This window comes from Muntiacus reevesi, chromosome 1 (genome assembly GCF_963930625.1).
Source record: "Muntiacus reevesi chromosome 1, mMunRee1.1, whole genome shotgun sequence".
In the NCBI taxonomy this organism is placed as follows: domain Eukaryota; kingdom Metazoa; phylum Chordata; class Mammalia; order Artiodactyla; family Cervidae; genus Muntiacus; species Muntiacus reevesi.
This window is the reverse complement of record NC_089249.1, coordinates 83,996,610-84,011,756: the sequence shown is the minus strand read 5'-3', so window position 1 is coordinate 84,011,756 and position 15,147 is coordinate 83,996,610. Positions and strand designations below refer to the sequence as shown.

At 53.1% G+C, this 15,147-nt stretch overlaps 2 protein-coding genes across 7 annotated transcripts; one reads left to right on the top strand and one right to left on the bottom strand.

Annotated features, from left to right (window-relative positions):
* Positions 1 to 519: 519 nt before the first annotated feature.
* NUDT17 (nudix hydrolase 17) lies at positions 520 to 5,677 on the top strand. Of its 4 annotated transcripts, none has more exons than XM_065905472.1 (8): positions 520 to 916; positions 1,116 to 1,263; positions 1,493 to 1,518; positions 1,670 to 1,762; positions 2,016 to 2,114; positions 2,328 to 2,464; positions 2,859 to 3,006; positions 5,542 to 5,677. In XM_065905472.1, the coding sequence occupies exons 1-8, from the start codon at positions 725 to 727 to the stop codon at positions 5,566 to 5,568; spliced, it is 870 nt and encodes a 289-aa protein (XP_065761544.1). In that variant the 5' UTR covers positions 520 to 724; the 3' UTR covers positions 5,569 to 5,677. The 4 variants fall into 4 exon arrangements, with proteins under 4 accessions (XP_065761544.1, XP_065761552.1, XP_065761527.1 ...); XM_065905480.1 differs by having other exon boundaries at positions 525 to 772; positions 1,077 to 1,263; XM_065905455.1 differs by having other exon boundaries at positions 525 to 916; positions 1,077 to 1,263.
* On the bottom strand, positions 3,278 to 13,518 carry PIAS3 (protein inhibitor of activated STAT 3). 3 transcript variants are annotated; one of them, XM_065905436.1, is made up of 14 exons: positions 13,373 to 13,518; positions 10,334 to 10,751; positions 10,090 to 10,174; positions 9,802 to 9,852; positions 9,469 to 9,559; positions 8,618 to 8,752; positions 8,310 to 8,415; positions 7,521 to 7,594; positions 7,218 to 7,378; positions 5,778 to 5,911; positions 5,529 to 5,697; positions 5,262 to 5,395; positions 4,988 to 5,025; positions 3,278 to 4,445 (listed from the first exon to the last, which is right to left on the bottom strand). In XM_065905436.1, the coding sequence occupies exons 2-14, from the start codon at positions 10,746 to 10,748 to the stop codon at positions 4,179 to 4,181; spliced, it is 1,860 nt and encodes a 619-aa protein (XP_065761508.1). In that variant the 5' UTR covers positions 10,749 to 10,751; positions 13,373 to 13,518; the 3' UTR covers positions 3,278 to 4,178. The 3 variants fall into 3 exon arrangements, with proteins under 3 accessions (XP_065761508.1, XP_065761501.1, XP_065761516.1); XM_065905429.1 differs by lacking the exon at positions 13,373 to 13,518 and adding an exon at positions 12,656 to 12,754; XM_065905444.1 differs by lacking the exon at positions 13,373 to 13,518 and adding an exon at positions 12,656 to 12,754 and having other exon boundaries at positions 7,218 to 7,321.
* Between the last annotated feature and the right edge of the window lie 1,629 nt (positions 13,519 to 15,147).

Below are 15,147 nucleotides of genomic sequence, written 5' to 3'. Positions count from 1 at the left end.
CCACTGAGTCGGTGATGCCATCCAACCGTCTCATCCCCTGTCGTCCCCTTCTCCTGCCTTCAATTTTTCCCAGCATCAGGGTCTTTTCAAATGAATCAGTTCTTTGCATCAGGTGGCCAAAGTATTGGAGTGTCAGCTTCAGCATCAGTCCTTCCAAAGAACATTCAGGGCTGATTTCCTTTAGGATGGATTACTTACAGACTTGTAATAATATCTCAGGCAGAATATGAGGAAGACTTGAACTAGGGCACTGGAGGCTGGAGATTAAGACACGGATTTGAGAACATTTAAGGAGGTAGAATCTGGTGGACTTGGCTGCCATTTGAGTGAAAAGAAAGAGAAGGTGTCAAGAATGTTTCCTGGGTGTCTGGCTAAGAGATAGATGTAATTAATCCGAGGTGTTACCTGCTAGCACAGGTGTGCAGAGTGCCCCGGAGAGATACTTAACATAGTTCCACCCTTGACTAGGAAATGACACATGAGTCCAGGAATCAGTCTGGGGATCATTTTCCTAAACAGAAGATGGGAGGACAAAAGGAGCTGAGGATTTAGAGGCGTTCCGCTTTGTCATTTATTTATTACACTCCTGGATCATCCCCAAGGCTCTTCCCTAAATTTCCCCCTGGGCCGTTCCGGAAGCCCGGCTTCCTTCCGAGCCAGAGGAAGGCTCGGAGGGGAAGCGCTGCTGGGCCACCAGAGGGCGCCCAGCGCGCCGGAGCCCGTGATGGCGGCGGCACGGGTGCTGCTATTCCTCTCTGGGCGCCCGGAGTCGGTGAGCTTCGCGCAGAGTGTGTGCGGCCTCCTGGGCGCCGGGTCGGGGCTCGGGCCGTGGCCCACGCACTGCGGCCTGAAGCGCGGACAACTGGTCCTCTCGGACAAGCCTTTCCCAGGCGCGTCGGCCAGGCTTCCGCTCCAGGTGGGGCGGAGGGGAGGCGATGGGGCGGGTGAAGGGCCGAAGGAAGGAACCGGGAGCGGGGGGAGCTGGAGGCGAGAGGCCTGGGCCGGTCACCTGCCTCGGGCTCCTCCAGTTCCTTGTCTCTTCTGCGATGTTAACCCCAGTGGCTCCCTCCCGCCAGCGACCCCCTTTCTGCCCTTTTGCGGCCCTGGACCAACAGCCCAGGGCTCCGGGGGTCGAGCTGCCCCCGAGTGGTCGAGGTGTGGATCTGGGTGTGGCGGTCATTCTGCAGTCCAGCGATCAGACTGTCTTGTTGACGCGAAGGACAAGCACCCTCAAAGTTTCGCCCAACCTCTGGGTACCGCCAGGTGAGTGACCGGAGAAGGCCAATGTCCAGGAAAGAAGTCTGCCTCTACCCCCACAGTGCTCTTCCCAGTGTCAGAATGACAGAAGTAGGCCCAGAAGTGTGGCAGGTCCCCGAACCACAAGGGGCTACAACTGCACCTGTGTCCTCTGGAGGAGGGGGCAAGCGTAGTGAGTGGGGGGTCCCTGGACAGGAACACTACCTTTCACCTACTGGTCCCACTGTTGTTGCAGGTGGGCATGTGGAACCTGATGAAGAGGTAACCAATCAACCCAGCCAACCTGCACCCTCTGCTGAAGGAGAGACCCTGTCTGGGACCAGGCTGGAGTGTGGGCTGGGGGAAGGGCAAACACCGGACTTGTAGGAGCCAGGCACTGGCCTCTCTGACCTCCTATCCTCTCACCCTCCAGCTGCTGGATGGGGGGCTTCGAGAGCTTTGGGAGGAAAGTGGACTCCAGCTGCCCCAGGGCCAGTTCTCCTGGGTCCCTCTGGGGTTATGGGAGGTGAGACGGGCCTGGGAGAGGTTCCTTCCTATCTAACCAAGAGCACATAATAACTACTAACCCACCAAAGCCCACAGAACAGCCCTACTTGCCTTGACCACAGGGGAACTGATGGAGTGTGGGTGGTTTGGAGTCCCCAATCCCATGACTCTTACCCATGTCCCTCCTATACCATTTCTACTCTCCACTTCCTCAGCTGCATTTTCAGTCTCAAAAAGGGACAGAAAGTTCTCTTTTTTATTTTTCTTCTTAGTCTGCCTACCCCCCTAAGCTGAGCTGGGGTCTCCCCAAATACCATCACATCGTTCTCTACCTACTTGTCATCTCCCAGGAGTCACAGCAGCAGCTCCAGGTAGGGCTGGCAAAAAGGAAACGGGGCTGAGGAGGCCCAGACTGGTTCCAACAATGACTAAGGTGGGGGGAAAGTCAGAGATAACCATGAAATACGATAGCCTCTCCCCTGTCCCTGCTCCAAGTCTCTCCCTTCCACCTGTGGGTAGGCTGTGATCAAGAACAGGTCTTCCGAGAGAGGCCATGACTAAAGGATCAAAATGTCTGGCCCCAGGACCGGATTCAACCAAATGCAGGAGAGGTGAGTGCCTTCATGTGGCTGGGACCAGACATAGCAGCTGCAGTGGCTGCCACAGAGGATGGGACAGAGACCACCAAACATCTTCCCCAGGACCTACCATCTTCTGTCCCGTAAGTAGGAACTTCTCCCTATCCCTCCAACACATAGACATTGAGAAGTTCACCTTCTGTCTCCTCCTCAGGGGAAGATATGTGTTGTGGGGGAGATTTAGGGAGGGAGTTGGTCAACTGATAATGAAGAAAGCACATAGATCAAAGACACTGCCTATGATACTCCCAAGGGTTCCTGTCTAATTGGCTAGCATTGAAGACCTCCCTGGGTTTCAGTCCCACACTCTCATTGGGGCAAGTCATTTTACCCTCCTTTCTGTAAAATGAAGTTAACCCCACCCACCCACCCCTCTCCTGTGGTGGTTGGAGGATCACATGACCTAATGGATATGGAAGCGGGCCTGGCTAAGCCATAAGGCCCAGCCCAGACAGGAGCCGTCATCCTGCAGTGCAGTGGAACTAGCAGAGAATGGAGGAGCCCGACCTCTGGCCTTGCCCACATCCACCCTGCTGCGGACAACACCAGCCACGGCAGACCGCAGAGAGAGGGTCAGCTCTGGGACCAAGTTTGCCCTCACGCTCTGGCTGCAACATCTGGGCAGGTGAGGATGAGGAAGGACATAAGGACTCCACAGTGTTGGGCTGAAGGGGCTAGTGTGCTTATGGGCTTGGGGAAAAGAAAGGGAAGAAAGAGCAACTGCCCTGGGAAGTCCTCAGTATAACACCCCTACCATGAGGAAGTGGAGCTCACTTGGACCCAGGGCCAGCAAGGGAAAAACAGAGCGTGGACCTCCCTCCCCATCTCCCCACACAAGGGATCTGGAAAGCCGAGTGCTTAATCCCCTCCCCCAGCCCACCTCTGTGACACTCACAGAACATTCACAACCTTTATTATGAGTAAGAACTTTGCTACAACTGTGAAAATAAAAAGTAAAATTACAACATAGATCCTAGGCCCCAGAGGAGCCTGAAAAGGGAGACAGGAGAGAGCACGAGGATGCTCCCCCCTCCCAGGAAAGGTGCAGAATGAGCCAGACCTAACCCCGGGCCACCAGCCTTGAGAAGCTCAGGCCCCGGGCTGGTCAGCGTAAGCAACGCTGTGAACTTAAATATATAAATAGAGACCCAGGCAGTCAGCCAGGCCCTTCTCCCAAACGCCTGGGGATCCGGGCTAAGGCCTTATCTCCTCCTCAGTAATACTGGGCAGTAGGAGGCAAGGAAAGTCATCTTTGGAATATTTTGGTTTTTCTTGTTTACGCACAAAATATCTGCAACCCAAAATAGAATTCTCCCTCCACGTGTCTGCCTATCTGAGTTACTCTACCTGTCTGTTTGGCCAAAGAAAACGGAATGGACGTGAAGAGACAATGGAGTGGGAAAGGAACAGAGCCGGCTGTGGGGGCTGGGAAGAGAGGGCATCTGGAGGACACGAGAAAAGCCCCCTCCCCACAAGGCTCAAGACAGTCAAGGCTGAGGACTCAGCCGTTTCCCCAACTCACGTCCCATCCCATCTGCCTCCCACTGCCTAGGTTAACGGACCCAAAGGAATGTGCTGGATGTCAAAGAACGTTTCCAAAAACAGACCCCAAATGTCCTTAAAAAGAGGTTAAATATTAACCCTTTGGGTGCTAGCCTCGTCAGGCAGAGATAAGGCCAAAAAATCAGTGTCCATGAAGGTATTTCTGGCCTTTGACCAAAGCCCCCTCCCCACCCCAAGGGGTCAGAGCGGCCAGGAGTCTAGACTCCACAGCATACTTGTTCAGTGTTGGGAGACTCAGTCCAGGGAAATGATGTCTGACCGACAGCCAGTCAAAGAGGGACCTGAGGGCAGGGGTCCTCCGTGCCCCTCCCTTAATGTCCCCCCAGGGGCCACAATGCTACTGACACGGCCAGGAGGGGGTGCCGGCGTGGCGCTGCGGTGAGAGCTCCCCAACGTGGGGGTGAGCGGGCCCAGGAAGTGGGAAGGGGTCCCTCGGTACTGGAAGAAGTGGCCCAGGGCATCCTGTTCATCTAGTGAGGTGATGACGGAGGGACCATAGTGCTGGGAGGAAGCAAGAGTGCGGTGTAAGATTTTATCCGGACCTTCCTTACCCGCCTCCCAGTCACTCATCTCACAAATATCATATGGGATAAATCAACCCCTCAGAATCCCGAAGAGTTCTCTGAGAAGCAGGAGAGCTCTCCTCTGACTCCTTCCCCCACATCCCCACACCCCATCCCTCTTCCCTGCCCTGAGACAGCCCCACCAGCTTGGCCCTGTGGGCGTCTGAAATGTGTGGAATGTCCGGCTAGGGCAGTCACGGTGCTCAAGTGCACATGGGTTGGGGGCAGGGTAGGGGGTGAGCAGACAAGAGCGGAACTACCCAAAAACTAGAGACAAACAGTAAGTAAACGGGACAGAGGAAGACATGGGTGAGAATCTGAGGACGTCCCAGGCAGGGCCCCCGAGGGAAATAAACTGCCCGTACCACCCCACCCTTCCTTCATGAAGAAGCCGATTTAGGTCTCCCAGGAAAATGAGGGGCCCCATCAGTGCCTAGAGAGGAAGCTTCAGAGATCTGAGGTGGAGAAGGGACTGCTTACCTGACTCTCAGTCTGAAGAAAAGAAAATAAATCTAAACCTGGTAGGAAAAGAAAAATTAAAATCAGCCTCCTATCTAAACATCACACAGACACACACACACACACACACACACACACACACTCTCTCTCTCTCTCTCTCTCTCTCTCAAAGAAGTCCCCTGGATTGTAGCCCTTTGCAAAAGAGCCAAAAACCTTTGAAAAGGAGCAAGGGTTCTGAACGGGTTTGGGGGAGGACGTGGTAGCGCAGGGCCCCACGCTGTGACCCGTGTCATACCTTGGATATCAGCCCCGAGAGGGAAGGCAGGCGGGTACTCATGTAGCGGGAGACTGGACAGGAAGTCCCCACCCAGCGTGCCCACAGCGGGGCTCCGCAGCACCGAAGAGGGCTGGTGACCAGATGTCAGGACTCTGTGAGGGAAGACGTGGAATCACAGGTGCCCTCACCCAGTTCAGCATCCCAAGTCCCCTCTCTGCCCCAGGGTTTGCGCGTTCCTGATTTCTCCCTGTGCCCTGTGCACAGATTCAGTCTGTTTCTCCATACCCTTTGCTTCCAGGTAGAGCCGGGATGGCAGCTGAGGTGACAGGACAGTGCTTCTTCGTCGGGGGCAGGTCCTCCTCGTCTGAGGAGCTTTCTACTGTCAGGTCAATAACTTCAACCTTCTTCTTACTCTCCGATGGATTGCCCTCTTGGACTGGGCTATACTGGAGGCCTGTGGGTGGTAGGAAGACTGTGTCTCAGAGAAGAAGCCACACAAGACTTAGCTGAACTGGGAGACAGGGGGTCACTCACCATCCAGCCCATACCCTGGCGGGGGGCAAACCTCAGATGCCTCCTTCTTGGGTTTCATTGGGCACCAGGATCCATCTTCCATGAACTGGATCTCATCACAATCCGAGCAGGAATTAAGAATCTCCATGAATAAACTGGGGGAGAGGAAAGATGGGAATTCACGTGGCTGGGAGGTGACTGGAACAGTGGCCATGGAATTCTAGGACTCACCTTCCTGAACCTGTTTCCTCATCTGTAAATTAGGGCTGTTATCCACTCTCCTGACCTCTCTGGGTTGTTGGAATCAAAGTAAGGTATATAAAGAAAGTGAAAGTGAAGTCGCTCAGTTGTGTCTGCCTCTTTGCAACCCCATGGACTACAGAGTCCATGGAATTCTCCAGGCCAGAATACTGGAGTGGGTAGCCTTTCCCTTCTCCAGGAGATGTTCCCAACCCAGGGATCAAACCCAGGTCTCCCACATTGCAGGTGGATTCTTTACCAGCTGAGCCACAAGGGAAGCCCAAGAATACTGGAGTGGGTGGCCTATCCCTTCTCCAGGGGATCTTCTCGACCCAGGAATCGAACCAGGGTCTCCTGCATTGCAGGTGGATTCTTTACCAACTGAGCTATGAGGGAAGCCCAAGGTGTATAAAAGAGCTGTGAAAACTTTAAATGCTAAGTTTTAAAAGAAATACATTCTAAAAAATCTGTTTCGTGTGGTACTAGGGACAAGACAGAAGGCGCAGAGGTACAGAACACTACGAAAGTGTTAGCCACTCAGTCGTGTCCCACTCTTTGCGACCCCATGGACTGTAGCCTGCCAGGTTCCTCTGTCCATGGGATTTCCCAGGCAGGAATACTGGAGTGGGTAGCCATTCCCTTCTCCAGGGGATCTTCCTGACCCAGGGATTGAACCCGGGTGTCCTGCATTGCAGGCAGATTCTTTACCATTCAGAGCCACCAGGGAAGCCCTCTGTACAGAACTCTATAAACCACCTCAAAAAAGGCACTGGTAACAAGAACCATAACAGAGGATCTGTAACAGAGTTAAAACTTGCTAGATCAGCACATCCAGGCCCTCAAAAGAACCTGACTGCTATGTACAGTAAGACGTCAGGTGATTGTTTTATGTAATAGTTCATATACTTGGCTCTGCCACTTATTTACAGTATAACTTTGAGCAAGATACTCCATCTTTCTAAGCTTCAGCTTCCCTCACCTATAATGACAGAGTTATTGGCATCTCACAGGATTCAATGAGATAAGGCATGCAAAGTTCTCAGCACAAAGTGTAGTGAGTCCTCAATGTTGGGAAGATACATAATATTTATATAAAATAGACCAGTAAGCAGGTTCAATGGAGGGGAAGTAAGTTATAGATATGGATTTATATATGGAGGGGGAGGGGCAGTCCTAGCAGATATCCTCAGTAAAAGGAAGCAGAATATAGAATGGTCCTACCCGTCAATGATAAGAGATTCATAGGGAGCTTTCTTGTCACACACAGGACATGTCCACGTTGGCTTCTTCTCGTTCATCTGTAGATAAAGGGCAGCATCGAAGCTCTGCAGGTGGGCGCAGGTGAGGGCACGACAAGGGACAGTCAGGCGCATCTTCCCCAGCTGAGAGAGACAAGTTCTCTGGTCAGAGTCCCCATGTCCCAGAAAGCTTTCTGCTAACTGTCCTACAAACCCTCATCTGCATCCAGAAGTTCATCCCACCTCTCCTCCCCCTTCTCCTCCTTCTCCTGTCCCTGGTACCCACCGGGCACATGAGTGACACCCGGAGACTCGTAGTAGCCACCTCACTGTCCGGGTCAGCGGTCAACTTTTCCTTGACTGAAACAAGAGTGGGGCCAGAGCCGCAGGGTCAGCAAGGCTGGAGAAGCCTGGGAGATGCTGAAGCCAGAAGCAGATGGCCCTAGCTGACAGGTAGCTGGGGAGAGCGCCTTTGGGGGCCCATGGGATATCATATGGGGGTGGCCTGGGACCTGCATTATGAAGGCTGTGGGGGAAGGGCATCTCCCAGTCCCTAAAGATGCTTAATCTTTAGCATCTTTGGCAGAGACGACCCAGACACTCGGCAGAGACAAGCTAGAGGGAACTGAAGTATCGCCAAGAGGGTTAGAGTAGACGATACTTAAAGACTCTTTCTAGGGACTTCCCTGGTGATCAGTGGTTAATACTTCATGTTACTGCAAGGGGCACGGGTTCAATCCCTGGTGAGGGAACTAAAACTGCATGCCATAAATAATTAAAATTTTAAGTTTAAAAAAGACTCTTTCTGGTCTGGAGAACCCATATTCCAACAGTTAGGGTCTGTGAGGTTCAAAGCAGATGTATAACTGGGAATGCAAGAGTGTCACTCAATGCTTGGAATGGCCCCACCTTTCAACCACAAAGACTGGTAAGAGGGGTACCACAAGGGTGAGAGTTCATGTAAAAGGTAACAAGGTTAAGTTGTCACAAGAAGGGTGTAAGTTTAACTATAAAGACCAGGGGGCCAGGAAAAACTGGATCTGGGTTGAGGGAAGAGGGACAAGATGTTACTCACTCAGTGCCCGGGAGTGGTCTGGGTTCCGGATGCCCTTTGCTCTGAGTTTTTGTAGCAGGGTCCCTGCCGTCAGCTGCCTCACCAGGTACACAGACAAGGAGTAATTCTACTTGGAGGTGGGGGAAACAATTAGCCTCTGCATTGTACATGACTACCACCACCTCCACTTTGTCACATGAGGGCCAGAGACAGCAAGTTAAGGGAGAGAGACCCACAAAGAGATGGATGTTTCTCCAGCCCAAGACACTTAATGGTTCCCTCTCAATCCGTGCAGGCTTCTCCAGGCTCCCTGCCTCAACCACGCTCACCCGTCCAAACTCAGATGACCAGTTGACCACGATGGTGTTGGGAACAGTGGCTGAGAGACGAGCCAGGGGTGTGATGTTGATGGGGCGGCTGGGTCTCTTGGGTTCAGCCCCGTTCTTGGTAGGGGGAAGGTAACCCTGGAGGAGATGGGGGGCAGACTGGTCAACACATCTTGTCTTAGGTTACTCCCTTTCCGGAGAAAAGGTCAGCTCACTCTCTGACCAAGGAGATGGGGGCCCATTCAGTGACTCAAAAAACTGGGGCACTATCTAGGGTTGGGAGTGAGGTTCACTCCTGGGGGAAAAGGAGAGCTTATTCACTGACCAAAGATAAAGGAAACTGCTCACTGCCTTCTTAAAAAGGAAGAGTAGGGATACCCGATTTCTTCTAACCCTCAACTCTAGGATCATCACTTCTGAGAATCTTCTCTGAGTCTTTGGGTTGAACTAATATCCCTCCTGATGCTGGGAAAGATTGAAGGCAAAAGGAGAAAAGGGCAGCAGAGGATGAGATGATTGAATACCAACACTGATTCAATGGACATGAACTTGGGTGAACTCTGGGAGACGGTGAAGGACACAGAGGACTTGCATGCTATAGTCCATGGGGTCGCAAAGAGTTGGACACAACTTAGCGACTGAACAACAACAACAATGTCCCTCCTCTGGGTTCTAAGAGAACTTTTGTTCAGCCCTATCCTAGTTGTCACTAGACTATATTGATTCAGGCAGTAAACTGAGCACCTACTATGTGTCAGGCACTGTGCTAGGCATGTCTCTTTCATAACAGATGTGTAGCTAACATTGAAGAACTGAAACAAGGACAGGGTGACTGTGAGAAGAAAAGCATTTACCGGCAGGGGGCACAGTTTCCCATTGACCTTGACAAAGAGGTTGGGGGGGAAGTAATCTTCCTGGGGGCAGCTGGTCTCACAGAGACAGAACCTGGTAACAGATAAGAGAAGATGAAAGTGTGGGAGGCAGTTTCTGGAACAAAATCTGACAGAGAGATGTAGGCAATCTCAGAAAATCAGTCAAGGATATCTGTACCCTTTAGCTTCCAAACAAGAACTCCAGGGCTAGGGCGGATGTGAACGGAGCAGGGATATCTCCTAATAGGAACACTCACACCCTCACTGTGTTCCCACCCTCAGTGGGAGTCCTGCTGGGAGACAGCATCAACTCACCTTAACTGCACCTGTATGGTATAATCACATTTGGCTCCTGGCAGAACCTCTCTGAAACAGGGAGGGAGGAGAGATGTCAGTATGTGGCCCCTGGAGGGTAGCATAGGGGTGAACAGATAAACAGAGAGTTAGATGTCCAGGGGATAGAGATGAGACATACAAGAGAATGAGGGAAAAAACAGGTGCAGGAAGATGGTGAGGAGGGCAAAAAAGAAAAGAAGAAAGTCATAGAGCAGAGTCTCAGGGTAACCACTCAAGGATGAGGCAGGAGGACTCAAAGAGACATACCTGGAAGTGAGAATCTGCTGCACTTGCTGAGGGGTGAGGGCAAAGGTGAAGTGCGCTTCCTCGAACCGCTGGCTAGAAGTGGATGCTAAGGACACAAAGGGGCAGTTACTCCCAAGCCCATGCCCAGGTGGCCACAGAAGTGGCCCCTATCCCAGCGTGCTGATCCCACAGGACGAAAGCCTTAGAAAGGCTTGAGGAAGAGGCAGAGAGGCCAGGAAGACCCAGGGACCACAAAGAGCCATACCGAGGGTGGTGGGCCGGATGAGCTCCCCGTAGATTTCATAGAAGGGCAATGGTTTCATGGTAACGTCAGGATGCACAGGCTGGGGCAGGGGAGGGTGCATGTCCACTTCACGCTTGGGGCCCAGCAGGGTACCAGGGGCCAAGAGGGCCGGGGGGATGGGAGCCAGAGGACCGGGAGAGCCTACAGGAGGGGTTCCAGGGGGCAAGGAGAGCAGGGAAAGATCAGAGGGTCCCAGGGTCTTGCGGGGAAAGCGTCGGCGGTAAAGCTCTTTGATCTTCATCTGGACGCTGGGGGCACAGCTGGACTTGAGGAGGTGTAGGGCCTTGGCCAGGAGCTCGTGTTTCCGTCCACTCTTATTCCGGCCAGCAAAGCCGAGGAGCACCTGGAGCTCAGACACCCGGAAACTCATCACCATGTGCTGTGGAGATCAGAGAAGCTTGAGGATCCTACCTTGCACAGGCCTGTCCTGCCAAAGACACTGGGGTTGAGCTATTCGGCGGGCAACTCACTTTCCCTCCAGCACGGATCTGAAAAATGCTCTGCAGACAGTGGATTACTGCCACACTGCCTACCTAGCCAAAAGGACATCCAAGTCCCATTCTAGCAACCCTCAGGTCACCTCTCCACTAACCCCAGGCTTGAGTAATCCTGTCTCCCCATCCCATGAGTTGACCAGGTGGGGGCAGGGTGCATGCCACCCTACACCACACCTCTGAGTCCACTACAGCCTCCTCCCACCTCCCTGCCTTGAGCCTGGACCCTCCTTTAAGCCGCTTATCTCCTCTCCTGCTCTTTCTCAGACTCTCAGACCCATCCTAGCCTCCTGGGAAGAGGACAGGAGACAGGGAGGAGAGGGAGAAGAGGATTCAGGGCAGACAGCCCCGCACGGAAGAAAGGGGCCAGGTGGCTGAAGGATTGTGCCTCAAAGTCAACTCCTCTCCACACCTCAATCTACCTCAGCTATTTTCCCCAAGCTTTTGTGGCCAGGTCAGGGTTCAATGCTCATAACTTCCCAAACCTTTTCTTGGTGTTATTTACATAACCACTCACCCCTCAGTCCTATTTTTTCTGGGAGAGAAAGAGGACCAAATCTTGGGGTGAGGGGTTAACAGTGAATTGTGGAGTCCAGGTATCGTTCCTGTTTACCTGTTTACTTCATCTGCCAGGAACTAATAACCTGCTTCTACCCAGAGAAAGTAAGTGATCCTTCCCTTCCTCCACAGGGGTGGGAGAAACAAGGAGAAAGCTCTAAAGAGAGTCCCTGGAAAAATGGGGAGAAGGTGAGCAGCCCCTGAGCCAGACTGCAGAACTGCATGCTCTACTAGGAAGCTGGAACCAGTGACTAGACCTCAGGCCTTCCCATGACTCTGGTTCCATTTCAAAAGGCAGAATAAAGCCAGGAGGCAAGGGGGTGAACCCCATGGTTTTTAAAGATTCTGCGAGATGGTTATCCTCAAGATTCTGGTAGTGGTAAGCTCTCCGCTTACAGGACTCACTTCTGTGAATCTCCAGGAGACCCTGCCACGGGCTGATCTAACTAGTCATCTGCAATTCTTATGGAGGCATTATGGCTTTGGCCCCTTTTGAGGAATAGGATTAAAAACTTGCTCCTCTACCTTTATCCCCATCCTTATCTCCTTGGTCCTGTCTTTATTTCTCCATTAGCTTTGTCAAGAAATTCTCCTTTTCAATCCCATAGTCTCACACTTCTCTCTCTCTGCCCAGAGATACCGACTCACTAAGAGAGGACCTTCCTCTCAGCCTTCAGGATGCTTCTGCCCCACCCCTTCGATCTATCCGTACAGCCCCGCCCCCTAGATCTCAGCCACCTACTGGTACTTCCCAAGGCTCGGATCCCAACAGCAGCCCCAAAGTCCCTATCCTCTCAGCGCCTTTCCCCCAGGAGCCTCCCGGTAATCGGCCCCAAGCCCCATTCCCATCATCTGCCCCCTACTGTCACATCTCTAGGCCTCGATCGACTCGCCCGCTTTGCCTCTACAGCAGCTTTTCCTCCCCGCCCTGCCCCTACATCTGCCCCTACTACCAAATCCGACTTCTACCCCGCGTCCCCGCCCCCTGAGCCTCGGCCCCCAGCAGCTGCAATTCCCCTCGGCCCCACCCCTACATCTGCCCCGCGGCCCCGCCCCCGGAGCCCAGCGCAGCCCCTTCCTCGCCCACAGCCACTTCTCACCATCCCCAGCAGCCAGTCCCCACCACGTCTCCGGCCCCCACCCGAGCCCTCAGCACCCAGTCTCGGTCGCTTCCCAGACTCGGCGTACAGCCGGGCTCAGTCCAGATGGGGATGGGGGAGGGGGCCGGTACCTTTAATTCGCCCAGCTCCGCCATCTTGAGACATCGCAGGCGCCCGAGCCCGAGCCGGAGCTCAGGCCCAGGGACCGGCGCACAACTCTCCACCCCGGCGCCGGCCGCAAATGCCGCCTGCTCCGCCCCGTCCGGCCCCCTACACCTCCCCTTCCCGGCCCCGCCCGCCGGGTTTCGGACGAACCCCAGCCTCAGCCCCTCCCTCCACAGCCGGACCCAGCCGCTGCACGTCTTTGGCCGCGGTGCCAGACCCATAGACCCTGAGGGAGTGTGCAGTCCGAAGGATCGCGGGGTCCCCGGTGGCATGGGAGAGGAGGTGAACCCGAAGTACCTGGGGGAGGGGGGCCTTGCCACGCCGGAGTCGGGAAGGGATGAGCTTTGAGAAAGCCAAAGATATTTGGGATATGGAGGGAAAAGTCTCGAGAAGGGCTTAATCTCAGAGAAATGGGGGAGGGGAGAGCGAAGTTGGAGCAAACCCCTTCATCTCCCTATCTACAAATTTAACCAGCCAAATTCAAGAGTTCCACGAACTCGGGAAATGGCTGAGATCTAATCCATTTTAGGGACGCTATGGAGTCGTGAATAGTTTATTTCAAGACGGCTATTCTCAATTCTTCACCCCCTCCCCCCCCGCCACCGGGTACATTGTATCTCCTGGTCCCGCAGTAGGACTCAAATTCGCCAGCAAAAAAGTTTCGTGCGGAGAGTGGGACTTACCAGCACAGTTGCAGGGAGCGGGGAGGGGGCTCGGGACGCTCAGAGGGTGGGCTGGGGAGATGGGGGGGAGGGGGCCCGGCGCCGCTCCCAAGGTCTGCACGGCTGGAGGTCGGTCCGGCAGCTGGACGTTGCAGCCGCAGCTCCGCCCGGGCGGGAGCTCGGCCCGGCCCAGCGCTGGGGCTGGGGCCGCCCCCTCCTGGATGAGCCCGCCAGGACGGCGGAGAAGCGGGGAGGGGGCGGAGTCTGAGACGGGAGAGGGCGGGACTCTGAGTCTGAGGAGGAGACATTAACTCCTCTCGGGAGTGGATGGGAGAGACGTTCTTGGATCTCACCATTCTCACTACTGTTCTGCAAGCAAACCCTTCTATGCGTTTTGAGTGGAAGTATGCTGCAAATAAGACGGTGTGGGCCAGAAATCCGATCGCTTAAAGAGGTGCCTACTTACAGTGAGTCTCTCCCTACGGGAAAGAAAACATGAGCTGCTAAAATCCGAAGTGTACCTAAACCCTACCTCCACTTGTGGTCCCCTACTTCCTACCTCAAATACACAGACTGTCACCAGAGACTTAAGAGCTTTAATGTAGTGGAAGGTGAATGGAGGGGAGGTTTTCTCACCGACTAAGGGCGCTTTTTCTGCCTCTCTCTGAACTGCCTACTTTCCTTTCTCCAAAGCCATAGACCTTCTCAACTAAGCTAATCACTCGCAGACAGTTCCTTTGAAAATACCAACTTGAGAGCGGTTTACCCAAACTAGGTATTGGAAAAATATACAGCATTTTGTACTTAGTTGGTTGGGACCTAAGTGATAATGTCATTTTTTCAATAAATATTTGATTACTGTTCAAAGATTGTTAGGTGGTGAGGACATAAAATCCTTGCAGGAGTTTCCAGTCTAGCAGCAGCCAGATGGTTAAACCAATAATTGGCATACAGAGAGAGTACTTTAGTAAATAGTATGAATAATCCTCTCATTTTGCTTGCTTTCAATATAATCCTTCCCATGAGACCCCAAAACTGTAAGATTGAAGGTGCCAGCCTACCAACATCCCCCGGTACCCGCTGAACTGGACCATGCCCAACTGCTTTGTGAATTTTGTCCCTAGAGAGGATGTCTACCCTCTCCTGACATTCAGGTTCTTTCCTTGCTGCTGTGCTACCAGCAGTAGTGGCACCTCAAGCTCAAATATTTGGTTCTAAATCCCACCTGCTACCTCCAACACTTGAGTCTTCATCAAACCCTGAGCTCATTTTTTTGTTAAGTCCTCTATAGCAAAGGAGGAGAAGGGGACAACAGAGGATGAGATGGTTGGATGGCATCGACTTAATGGACATGAGTTTGACCAAGCACCGGGAGATGGTGCAGGACATAGAAACCTGGCCTGCTGCAGTCCATGGGGTTGCAGAGAGTTGGACAGTACTGAGCAACCGAACAACAGCAACAAATCAAAAGTTACTGTGGACTAGTTTATATCTTCTAGAATTTTCAGTGGTTTCAGGGGAAGAAGAATAGGAAAGATTTAAAAAAAGAGATGGGGAAAGTCTTTGGAAGTGATGGGTATGTTCATCATCTTGATGGTGTGATGGTTTTATGGGTGTATGTGCTGTGGTTCATCACTCATTTGTGTCAGACTCTTTACGACCCCATTGACTATAGCCCACCAGCCTCCTCTGTCTATGGGGATTCTGCAGGCAAGAATACTGGAGTGGGTTGCCATGCCCTCCAGGGGATCTTCCCAGCCCAGTGATCAAACCCAGGTCTCCTGAATTGCAGGTAG